General features: G+C 34.6%; 1 protein-coding gene across 2 annotated transcripts; it reads left to right on the top strand.

Moving 5' to 3' along the window:
• The first annotated feature begins 2,075 nt into the window (after nt 1-2,075).
• On the top strand, nt 2,076-5,516 carry LOC111401818 (protein FAR1-RELATED SEQUENCE 6). 2 transcript variants are annotated; one of them, XM_023029733.1, is made up of 2 exons: nt 2,076-2,197; nt 3,222-5,516. In XM_023029733.1, the coding sequence occupies exon 2, from the start codon at nt 3,228-3,230 to the stop codon at nt 5,244-5,246; it is 2,019 nt and encodes a 672-aa protein (XP_022885501.1). In that variant the 5' UTR covers nt 2,076-2,197; nt 3,222-3,227; the 3' UTR covers nt 5,247-5,516. The 2 variants fall into 2 exon arrangements, with proteins under 2 accessions (XP_022885501.1, XP_022885502.1); XM_023029734.1 differs by lacking the exon at nt 2,076-2,197 and adding an exon at nt 2,218-3,143 and having other exon boundaries at nt 3,206-5,516.
• The last annotated feature ends 7,215 nt before the right edge of the window (nt 5,517-12,731 follow it).

Raw genomic sequence — 12,731 nt, 5'->3', positions numbered from 1 at the left:
GTCCTCAATTTTTCGATTTAAAAAAAAAAAGAAAAAAGATTCGAGCGGTACCTAACTTTTGCTCTCCACGCAATTTTGGTCCCTAATATTTATTTCTTGGCACGTACATCCTCCACATAAACATTTCGTGCCCAAGTGGTCCAATACTGCCAATAGTTCGTATGATTCTCACCTTCATATTTGGCCAAGGGCAAATTTATCAAACCAAGCTCTTTTCTCCTACCGATATATGTATGGAGTCGATTTTATTTTCTCTTAACTCAGTTATGTATAAAATTTTATAGTGACAATAAAAATAGAAGCTTATCCTTTTCAAGTAATGAAGAGAAAATGGATCCCAATTTGTACAGATGTGGGTTCCAAGAAAAAAGCATGCACATGAAGAGTAAGAAAAGGAAGATCCTTGGAAGATTTTGGTTTTTGGGTTTTAGTTGAGGAGATGTTATGATGTGGATGAAGAAGTGAACGGTTAAAGGTTTAGATTGTATTGTTATTTATCATCAAACCAACGAACTATATAATGCCCTGCCTATTTTTGCATCCTAAGATGTTAATAATTTTAAAACACTACTAAGGAAATAATTTAAAAAGAAAAAAAGAAATCCCATCAAAAGATTAGATATTCCTAAAACAAGACACAACGAGAACGTGACAATAAATTTTCGATTAACATATTAACGGAAACAAAACGACGAATACAAATGAGAGACTTTTATTTAGAGAAAATTGCAGCAGTGATCCCAAATCTTTTTAATTTTTGCAGACTTTACTCTAACCTTCATTTTGTGCTAACGAAAGTCTTTAACCTTTCATAAATATGGAGTTGGAGACCAAATGGACCGTTGTTGATCAGAAAAGTCAAAATTTGACCAATTTGGATCAACTTATAAAGTATTTTGCATTCTTTTTCATATTAAATATAAAACAAGTTATTTAATTAAATTAAAAAACAAAAAAATACAAATAATATATAAATCCATCAAAAACTTTCTCCTTCTTCTCTCGGCGAGACTACCACCCCGCCATCACCGCCACCTTCGACCACATTGTCATCGTCGCAACCACTTCCCCCCTCACCACTTCCCCTACTACCGGTGGAAGCACCCTCCACAGAAAAAACCAAGAAATCCCATAGCAAACCAAGCAACCCCCCAAATTTCCATGCTTAATTTCCCAAACCATAGGATCCCCCACTAAATTTCACAAAAAAACCCATAGCAAACCACAGCATTCCCCACTCAATTTCACAAAAAAAACCCCACAGCAAACTACTGTAGAAGTGGTTGTACCACTGTGGTGGAAAGAAGACAAGTGTTTTAAGCATTGAAGGTGAAGGAACTACTTGCATTGTTGAGCGATAATTGATGATTCTCACACACAACGACAGTGCTGACCATCTTAGATCCAAGTGATAATCCGTTCACCTTGAGTCTTAATTCCAAGGGTTTTTCTCGCTGCCTTGATTGTCTTCGACAATGGTCCCGACCATCTACTATTTTCGGATACGAGTATGGGTAGGGTGTTGGGGGTTATATATTTTTAATTTATTTAATATGAGAAAAATGTAAAGTACTGTTATACCCTTTTTAAATTGGTCCAAAATGGTGAAATTTTAATTTTTCTTGTCAACTAACGGTCAAATCCATCAATTTGGACTCCAACTGCATATTTATGAAAGGTTGGGGACCTTCGTCAGTACAAAATAAAAGTTAGAGTAAAGGTTGAAAAAATTGAAAAAGTTTGGGATCGATGCTGCAATTTTTCCCTTTTATTTATTGTAAAATTAGATAATAAGTTTTCAACAGTTAATGCAGGCTGAAAAAAAATTGATATTAAACATCAAAATACAATGACAAATATACTTTTGGAATCAAATGGAGGTGAAAGCCATGTGCAGAACTAAAGGCAATTTTGACGAATTCTGTCAAAAAGGGCCTTTTGTGCATGAAATTGATAGTTTGAGAACATCAATGTCAAGAAAATATGGATTAGGGATCAAAATCACACAAAGGGAAAACGTTAAGGGACCATTTGCGCCAAAATTCTTATGCCTTGCGAATTACAATGGCTCCTCAGGCAAGGGGTCGAAGGAAATATCAAAAATTCATTCAAAAAGAAATATCTACAAATATCTATACGTAAGCATAATTTTTCAGATCATCATTTGCGTCCGCGAATTCTCTTGTTCCCCATCCTGGTAAATTCAATTCTTTTTAATATAATTGTATTTTTCCCATGGATTTCTGCCTTCGATTTCCCCTAAATTTTATTCCATTGACCTCTTCTGAGTTAAATATGTTTTTTTACTATTCCTTTCGTTCGAATTCCAATTTGGGATTTTGATAATGCCTGATTATAATAATTATTGGATTGATTCTTGATGGGTCATTAATTTGATGATGATATGCGCTCGTTTATTTCTCTTTCAAATCCATTTTACCGTTTCCAGTTCTGGTTGTTTATATTATTGTAGAATTAGAGTTTCCGAGCAATTTACTGGTTTATTGTTATCCTTTTTCAGAATTTCGCAGTGCATTTAAATCATATTTGGTTGTCCTTGGTTCCAAATAAATAAAAGTTTAGTTATTTTTAAGCACTGTGAACATTATTTGCTTATTTAAAAATATGGGGCACTTGGATTTTTAAGGCGTGCATCTACAATAACAGAATCGACGAATCTTTATTTCGATGATTCTTATATTGGCATCACCATAGTAAGGAGGAAGCCAATTTTTTGAGTAAAGGGGCTGTATATTTTTGTGATAGTATTCATCCTTGGGTGAAGCAGAAATGATTGGGGAGTTGGATCAATTTGTTTGGTGTATTACCCTTCCTCTAATTGCTTGTTTGGTACGCTGTATCATACACGACTAGATTCTTAATGTCACCAAACAAGCAATAATTTTCTGAAGCAAAATAAGAAGATTTGGAGTTTTGTATTTAAATCTTCCAATTGCAGTCTTTTTCTTGAATCAGTGAAGCACGTATAATTTCCAACGCAACGTGTATATATTCAAAATTTGGCTCTATTGTATGGAATAATTTCAGAGAGGTTACTTTTCCTGAGTTTAGAATATTTAGGTATACACAATAGTGAGAACAAGTATAAAACAAAAGAATGCAGATAGCACAATATATCTTCATACTTGCCAGTAATATATATTTTTTTATTTTTTTCTAAACTCTTTATGCTTTTTTGACATCTTATTTTTCTTTTTCAGTTTCATATGGAAGAAACTTCTCTTTGCACTGAGGTTTCAACAGATACACGAAGTTGTCAGACTCTGCGAGAAATAGATGACGAGAAAACAGCACTAGAGGATCAAAATGGAATTCATGATGGAAACAAACATGAAGGAAGGAAAGAATTCGTTGCCCCTGCTATAGGAATGGAGTTTGAGTCCTACGACGATGCTTACAATTATTATAATTGTTATGCCAGAGAGGTTGGATTTAGTGTGAGAGTAAAAAACTCGTGGTTTAAAAGAAATAGCAGAGAGAAATATGGTGCTGTACTTTGTTGCAGTAGCCAGGGTTTTAAAAGAGTTAAAGATGTAAACCATTTGCGGAAGGAAACAAGAACTGGTTGTCCTGCAATGATAAGGATGAGGTTATTGGATTCTAAAAGGTGGCGGATACTTGAAGTTACTCTCGAGCACAACCATTTGTTAGGTTCAAAAGGGTTCAAGTCGAGTAAAATGATGGCTGCCAGAACCAAGAGGAAAATACAGACGAACTCTGAATCGGACATGCAACCAGTGAGACTGTACCGGGCCGTAGTGATTGATGCAGGAGGTTATGAGACCTCAAATTTAGTCCAAACAAAGGTCAGAACTTCATGTGATCGTCCTGATCACTTGAATTTAAGAAAAGGTGACACACAAGCAATTTATAATTACTTTTGTCGAATGCAGTTGACGAACCCAAATTTTTTTTACTTGATGGATCTCAATGATGAAGGGTGTTTGAGGAATGTCTTCTGGATGGATGCTAGATCTAGGGCCACAAGCAGTTACTTCAGTGATGTTTTGTTTTTGGACAATACTTGTTTGTCAAACAAATACGAGATCCCCCTCGTGTCATTTGTTGGCATAAATCACCATGGTCAATCCGTTTTACTTGGTTGTGGCATGCTTGCAGGTGAGACAATGGACTCTTACAATTGGCTATTCAAAGCATGGCTTACATGCACATCCGGACAATCCCCACAAACCATTATCACAGACAGATGCAAGGTTTTGAAGAGTGTGGTGGCCGATGTGTTTCCAAAGTCTCATCATCGATTTAGTTTGTCACACATTATGAGAAAAGTTCCCGAGAAATTGGGTGGACTGCGAAACTACGACGCTATAAGAAAGGCATTGCTTAAAGGAGTTTACGAGACTCTGAAGCCTTGTGATTTTGATGCAGCATGGGGATTTATGATCCAGCATTTTGGAGTAGGTGATAACGAGTGGCTTAGGTCATTATACGAGGATCGAGCTATGTGGGCTCCTGTTTGTGTAAAGGACACCGTTTTTTTGGGAATGGCAACTGCAAGACCCGGCGAGACCTTAAATGCGTTTTTTGATAAGTACGTGCACAAGCAAACTCCATTGAAAGAATTTCTTGACAAGTATGAATTAGCGTTGCAAAAAAAGCACAAGGAAGAAGCCACTGCAGATTCAAATTCAAGGAGCTCAAGTCCCGAATTGAAAACAAGATGTGCATTTGAGTTGCAGGTGTCCAAGGTATATACTCCAGAAATATTCAAAAAATTTCAGTTGGAGGTTGAGGAAATGTATTCTTGTTTCAGTACTACACAGATACATATTGATGGACCGGTTATGATTTTTCTAGTGAAGGAAAGGGTTCTCAGTGAAGGAAACCGGAGAGAAGTTAGGGATTATGAAGTTTTGTACAATCGAGTGGCAGCCGAAGTTTGTTGCATTTGCAGTTGCTTCAACTTCTATGGCTACTTATGCCGACATGCATTGAGTGTACTCAACTTCAATGGGATAGAGGAGATCCCATCAAAATACATATTATCGCGGTGGAAAAAGGATTACAAGCGTTTATTTATACCAAATCATGGGTTGAGTACTACTGATGCTGGTGAACGGGTGCAACGCTTCAATCAATTGTACAGAAGTGCATTGCAAGTGGTGCAGGAGGGGGTGATCTCTCTAGACCATTATAAGGTTGCATTACGAGCATTTGAAGAGTCGTTGGATAGAGTTCACGACGTTGGAGGCAAACACAAATAAAGACCTCGTGTAGTGTATTGATGTGAATTCTTTTAGTGCCGGGCCAGTAGAACATAAGAGTACTTCCAGCTCTATGTATGATACAATGCTGGAAGAAGCAATTTAACTGGTTACATGTAACCGTTTTTTCTTTTTTTCTAGGTACCCATAACTTCAGCTGATTGTGGCTTTAGTTGTCTTGGTTTAGAAATTATACCTCCTCTGTATTTTTCTTATTTGGTTGATCTTCTAAATCAGTAAAAATAACCAAAAAAGGAAGGCTTAATTGCATTTTGGTCCCTAACTTCCATTAAAAGGTCAATTGAATTATCCAACTTTAATTTGTTTTAATGAAATCAATAATCTTCAATTTATTCTGGTACCTTATTATTAAAGGATGAATTCCACACTGAACGCTTATCAGGATTTTAATCAACATGTAAGAGTTTGTATTAGTCTATATAATGTTGACATTTTAAGATAGATATTCAAGACTTAATCTAGCATCGGATTTCTTTAAGCTTAAACCAACAATTTGATTCTATTAAGATTCAAACGACCATACGAATATTAGAATTGATTCACTTAAACAATTCTCCACATTGGGGACATATTAAGAGATAAATTCCATCCCGAATACTTAACAAAGATATAACCAACATGTAAGGGCTTTGATGACTCCTTCTAATGATGATAACCTGTTAAGATGGACCTCAAGATTGAACACTTGTGTTGGTCAAGGCAATAGTAGACGCTTATGTGACTTTTAAAATGTAACAATTGTTAGATTTAAAATGCAACTTAACTAAATCGCATTTTTGAGTTTCATTTTAAAATGGTATTTCAAAAATCATTTTAGACTCCTAACCCCACCACAAATCAGTTGATCAAACAAGGGCCAAATAGGTCAAAATCTAAGGTTCTTGCCCATTTGTTCAACCCCACTAATCGTCCCAGATAAAGATGGAGTCGAGATTAAATTTAAAAATCTTTTAAACTGAGTTAATGTGTAAAAATAAAAAATAAAAATAAAAATCATACGTTTAAAAAGTAATTTGGTTGGAGCCGGCATGGCTTATAGTCCAAGCCAACTCCCTAAATCCGTTATTGGTCCCAAATGTCCGTGAGATCTATTCTAATTGACATTCTCTTGTGCTCGTGTGAAGAATGAACGTATGTAAGAACTCTATTGATCGACATGAGCGTGATTTTTCTCTTTGTTGGACAGAATCATAAATTATAGTCAAAGAAGTATAATTTTTGGAATTTTGAGGGAGGACAAAAGGATTGAGAGAGACCTAAGCAATCTAAAATTAATGTCAACTTGAAGTTCTGCACAAACAGTAGTAACCATTTGTGAAATTCAGCTCTCAAAAAATTATAGAGAATGTTATTCATCCACCCAGACGAAACGTAATTGCATGCTACAATAAATTTTTCTTTTCTTGGATTTCCAAATGAACCGTGGCAGTGATCTAATGGTTCTAGACTCTTGCCCTCTTGCTTTGCACACTCGAAATCAGAATACATTTTTCAAAATTTTGACTACCTTACAGCATATTTACATGATCTAGTAATTCCCACAAAATTGTTATTAGGAAAATTTTAGATATAATTTGCGGACAATGATGTAATTGTATGCTAATTCCCTTTTCACGTACATCATTTTATTTAAAAATTGACAGTATCGTCACTCTACCACCAATACTCCGTTATACTTCTAGTGTAATGCCTCCACTTTTTACTCTCTTTTTTTTCTTTTTTTCCAACCCTTACCTCCACATACATGGTCATCATCCAGCTATACTCTTCTCTCAAACCTCTATATAGAGGTGATGTGTCATCCTAGGCTATGCAACAATACTGAAAAGGTTTAGAAGTAGATGTGTCAAATTAACTTTTGTTTTGTTTTTATAACAGTCTAATAAAATTCGTCCAGAAAATGTGAGATTCAGTCTTTGATATTTTTTCCGATTAATTTTCCAAAAATAAACAAGGCTCTCACGAATTTAGAGAACCAAGACCCAAGCTCGACACAATCTTTCTCTTCAAATAGGACTAGAAGAGTAAAACAATGATCTCCAATTTAAGCAGACTTTTTAAAGATAGATTTTACATTTATGTATATAGATGTGCATATCTTTGGAAGGGCAGTGTTGCAATGCCAGAAGAGGAGCACCAGAAGCTTTGACAAATCCTCACATTTGGATAGTGGGGCCACTTCTTCCTTCAAATATTTTATTTATGCGGGCCCCAACATTGTGAGTAATCTGTCAGCCCCTATGTCAAGATTTTTTTGGCACATCAGATTTATCCTCTTTGGAATGCCATTAAGAAGGCCTCCTTGCCTTGTCCTGTCAAGAATTTTTCAGAGTCAAGGTGAGGATGGAGCACAGGGGTGGGCTTGGGAGAGGGGGGGTTTACAGGGTCAAGTGACCCTCTAGATTTTGAAAAAAATAAATAAATAAAAAAAATTGTTTAGCTTCTTCTTCTTCTTTTTTTTTATTTTTGTAGAAGGTACCCTATAACTTTTATGTGTGATCCCCTAATCCAAGTCGTCTAGATCCATCCCTGATGGAGCATAGGTTAAAAAATTTCACTCATTACTTATTTATTAACTTTTTAAATGTACTTTAAACTATAAAATCAACAAAATTTCAAATATATATATAAAATTGAGGATAGTTGTGGGAAAGGATCACATTTTCACCCCGACGATAAAATGAGTCGAGGCTATGAGGAGTTGGACATGCGAGGTGAGGTATTTTGCCATCTTAACACATCTACATTTATATAGAGATAATGAAATACTTACCCAGAGATACACTCGTGTGTGGTTAAAAAGTAAAGAAAAGTTTTAAGTTTACGTATAATATTATGTTATTAAAAATATACATGATTGAAATGTGGTCAAATAACTGTTGAAGAATGCATTTCAATAGAAAAAATAGGGCTCAAACGAGGGCTTTATATAAGGGAAAATTACATAATTCCAAGTGTCCAAAAGTCACAATTCAAAAATTAGGGTTGATATTTCACTATTAATAAATTAGGTATCAATATAATATTTAAATATTAAATATTCCCCCAAATTATTTCAAGCCCTAATCAATTTTTTCCTTACCATTTCTCTCTCTCTACCCTCTCTTCTCTCTTAGTCTCTCCCGTCTCTCCATCACAATAGCCGTGAAAAATTCCTTGCCGGTAGTGTTCATGACTTTGCACTGTAGCAGCGACACTTTGAAGACCAGTGCCACTGCAAGAAGATAAGCATCACTGCAAGAGCGCGATGGAGATGTTATATTTTGCCTAGGAGTGCCGCTGCTGCGCGATTTCTACCTAGGAATGCTTACCAAAACCACACAACCGCCTATTGGGAATTATCCCACACACTTTTGTTGCGCAACTTTTGGCAAGAATGCCCAACTCTGGATCACAAATAATATTATCACCTTTGGGTAGTTTTGATGACGTTGTGGGGGTGACGATGTGGCGATGGTGATGCGGTGGATCTAGGTAGGACGGCGGTAGTAGTGATGGTAGCGGCGGTGCTTGCGTTAGCAGTGGTGATCGTAGTTGTGATGTGTTGGAGATGAAAGGCTGGTGGTAGTGTCGATGGGGTGGTTGAATTGTTGGTGGTGCAAGTGTTAGTGGCGATGTTACTACAGTGATAAGTTGGTGCTTGGTTTCAATGGTGTTGGTAGTGTTTGTGACCAATTATATACGTTGTTCGGTTGGTGCCGTCGCAGTGGCGATATTGGTGATGTGTTTTGGTTTGTTTTTGTCGGGAGGTGGTGGTTTTCATGGTGGTAATGGTGGTGGTGTTGGTGGTGGTTGTGATGGTGTTATGGTCGGGATAGTGTTTGTGATCAAGCATTATGGTGGATCGGGATCAGGTATTTGGCGTCTGTGACCAACTATTTGGTTCCCTGTGACTGTATTAATCCGTGACTTTAAAATTCGATCATTTTTTGATTAAAAAAGTAATTTGTGACCATCAAATTTAAAAATATATGACCCGTAACCTATAATTTTTTGAATTTTTGACCATTTATAATTTATAATTTTTTGATTTGTGACCTTGAAAAAATCTATGACCAATTAATTTGATAATATGTTACCAGTAAATAAACCTATGACTTATAATTGTGAATCTGTGATCATTAATCGTACAACTATGACTTTGTCATCATTATTTAATAAATATTTTTGATTAATTAGTTAAAACCTGATTTTTGTATTAATGAAACTTGTAACTTGAATTTTGCATTATGCATAGGTAAAACTTGATTTGTGAACTCTTCCCTTTATATAAACTATAAAAGTTAATAAAAGTTCACGAACCCTATAGAAGTCCCTCACTTACAAAAAGTCTCTATGAAAGCATTTGAAAAACTAAATTTAATACGCCCCTTAATCTCTAATAATACAGTGTAAAACCAAACTAAATTATATGGCTCAAGTGAGCTCAAACTTGTATAAATTAGTTGGTTTCCATATATTATATTCATATAATAACCGTAAGCTACAATAGATAGCTTGCCTTTGTGTATTGAAAATAAAAAGAAATTTGATGTATTAATATGATAGTTTTTTATTGTCTCATGCATCAAATCACTAATGATCACATGTATGCCATGTAGAACAACCGTAGTAATGAACAACTACAAATGACATTATTCTAAAAATTGAGCAGTGTGCGGTTTCTATGGTGTTATTTCTTGTGTTTACTTGCCTTGAATAATACTATTTGCAATTGTTCATTATTGTAGTCGTTTTACATGACATACATGTGGTGGTTAGTGATTTAATGCATAAGGTAATAAAAACTATCACATTAATTCATCTAATCAGTAAGCGCCTAATGAATACCACGTAAGACAACTATAACTGTGAACAATTGCAAATAATATTATTCTACTTTTCCTCCTAAATTTGGCCTGTTTGGTAGGTAATTTTGCCAAAAGCATAATTTTTATTTGAAAAATGAAACCCCATTAGTGAAAGAATGGAAAGTAAGTAATGGAAGGATTTATAATTCTTCGATTTAAAAAGGTAATTCTTGTGGTTGTTGTTGACTTCAAGTCAATCTTTCTTATTTACTCAAAAGGTAGTCGAGTAAGTCGCCATTTTTGGATTTTTGAAGATTTATTCCAGTTCTTTTTTTAAGTGGACCGTGGTATCATGGTGACGGCTTACTCAGCTACCCAACCATTATTGGTTGAACATAACATATAAACACGTGAACACTTAAGTGCAAAGTCGATGTGGGACAATGTCTACGATGGGCATCAAGTAATTGAGCTGGAGGGATCTCCCCCTTCAATTTTTCCATTGCGTTAAACCCTTCTCGCTTTGCTTTTGATTGATTGATACTAGTTAAGCGAGAGGAACATATCATCACATTTTAATGACCACTCGCTATTTTATGAATGTCATTTGTTTCTTATATCTGCATATAATATCCAATTTCCATTTATAATTTTAGACCACGTCAAGTTTCAATCAACGAATATTGTATAGGACTCGGGATTTTTTATTCAACTATAACAATTAATCGTCTGATGGATTGATATTACCATAGTCTATCAGTTCTCGAAAGTAATATTATAAAACTTTGGAAAAATGGTGTTTCAGAGTACCTAAATAGAGTTGCGTAATCTTGTCCGTTCCTATGTGGACCATGGCCTTGATGAGTTTTAGTTCTTGAATCTTTTGTACATGAACTTTTTTCAGCTTGGAGTTGCCTAATTTTCATTTTTATTGCCAAGTCTATTATAAATTTGTTAGCTTTGCTTGGACATAAAAGGAAGGTAGATTCTAGTTACTTGTTTCATGAGCATCTACGGTTACACATTCTGTGGTTAGAATCAAAGGTTTTGTGTTTCCATATACCATTTTTACTATTTTCTCAATTCACTCTTTTCTTACTAAAACAGAAAAGGAAGCATAAACACACTATTTTGCTTCCTTTGAACTTGAAATAATTTTGGTTCTCCGCTGAATGACAATTATTGTGTTGGATGAAGGATCAACGAATTTGCAATCAGTTCTCTGTAGGATTGATAATATAATGGTTTCTTGCATTCAATTTTCTCAAAATTAATATGTCAAAAGTCTCATTGATCAAATCTTCAAAACGAACATTTAAATTATCCACCAAATCATTCTAGCAATTAACAGTAGAACCTAAAAATTAAGTTATTATATAAATAATTAATTGAATGACCTGATTAGGAAATTGAATGCAAATAAACCAAAAAAAAAAATGATGTTTGCTAAACATTTAAGGGAGATCAATACAAATTAAAACAAAAGCAAATAATTAACAAAAAAAATAAAAAAAAAATTGGATAAACTAACTTGGAAATTTAGTTGAAATTGAAGAAAACTATCAGTATAAGGAAAAAATGTGTGAGTTTGAATAAAAATCTAGATTTTGTCTACTCAATTGTAATGAGTGGTCGACTAATATGGTTCAGCAATAGTTATTCACCACTTCACCAATTTGAGCGTTTTGTATTCATAGTTTTGACTATTGATGGGTATTTAGGTATGCTTTAATTAATTAATTCAAATGGATAATTGTTTATTTGGGTATTGAGTTTAATTGGGTTATACCTATTATGGATGCATCTTTTTAATTGGAATGTATTTAGTTTTGATTGGTTTGAATACAATTTAAATAAATTTATTTTCATAATTCATTTATAGATGATTTGACAGTTTAAAATGTTTTGCAAATATTGAAATTTAAACCAAATCTCTTTAAAACAGTTTGGTTCGATTTAAAATCAAAATGATGATGGATCCACATGGACCCAATGGAACGATTTTAAAAAAGTGGTTATGCTTCGATTTTACGATTTCGTTCTTCAACCTAGTTAAAAGGAATTTATTTTTGGAATTGATCAATAACCTAAGAAGGGTAGAACTGCCAATTCAGGTCAAACCTGCCAAAAACTTGGTAATGAAACCCTGGAGGCACCGCTTGTTCTGTACAACCGCTCTTATTTGGCACTGCTTCGCCGCATCATAAGATGAGCGACTTGAACATCCTCCATTGTAATTCCATGATTGAACTTGCCGGTATTACAAGTATGGCTAGTAAATTGAGCAATCTTTGTTTGGCTTTCTCTTCAAGTTACATCAAATCTCTCGCTCCTTCTTTTGATGAACTATCTAATAAGATTAGACGAAAGTTTAAAGGTAGTGGCCGAATCTTGCTTGTACTAGAATAACGGCCGATCCTATGGCCAAGCAAATGAGGCCTGTGCCTCAGGCCCAAAACCATAGGGGCCTATTTTGGTCCAAAAGTTTTTTAAATATTAAAAGAAAGAAAATGAAAATAGTTTTTTTTACATTAATTGTGAGATGATTGAGATATTTATTTGTTGTTTTAATATTAAGTTTTAAATTAGCAATATGTTGCATAATATATTGTTGAATTTTTTGCATTTACGTTGATTTTGGGGCCCTAATTTTTGGACTTCGCCTCGAGCCCCG

The sequence above is a fragment of the Olea europaea genome, chromosome 10, assembly GCF_002742605.1.
Source record: "Olea europaea var. sylvestris chromosome 10, O_europaea_v1, whole genome shotgun sequence".
NCBI lineage: Eukaryota > Viridiplantae > Streptophyta > Magnoliopsida > Lamiales > Oleaceae > Olea > Olea europaea.
The sequence above is the reverse complement of the archived record's forward strand: the minus strand, read 5'-3'. Positions and strand labels throughout refer to the sequence as shown.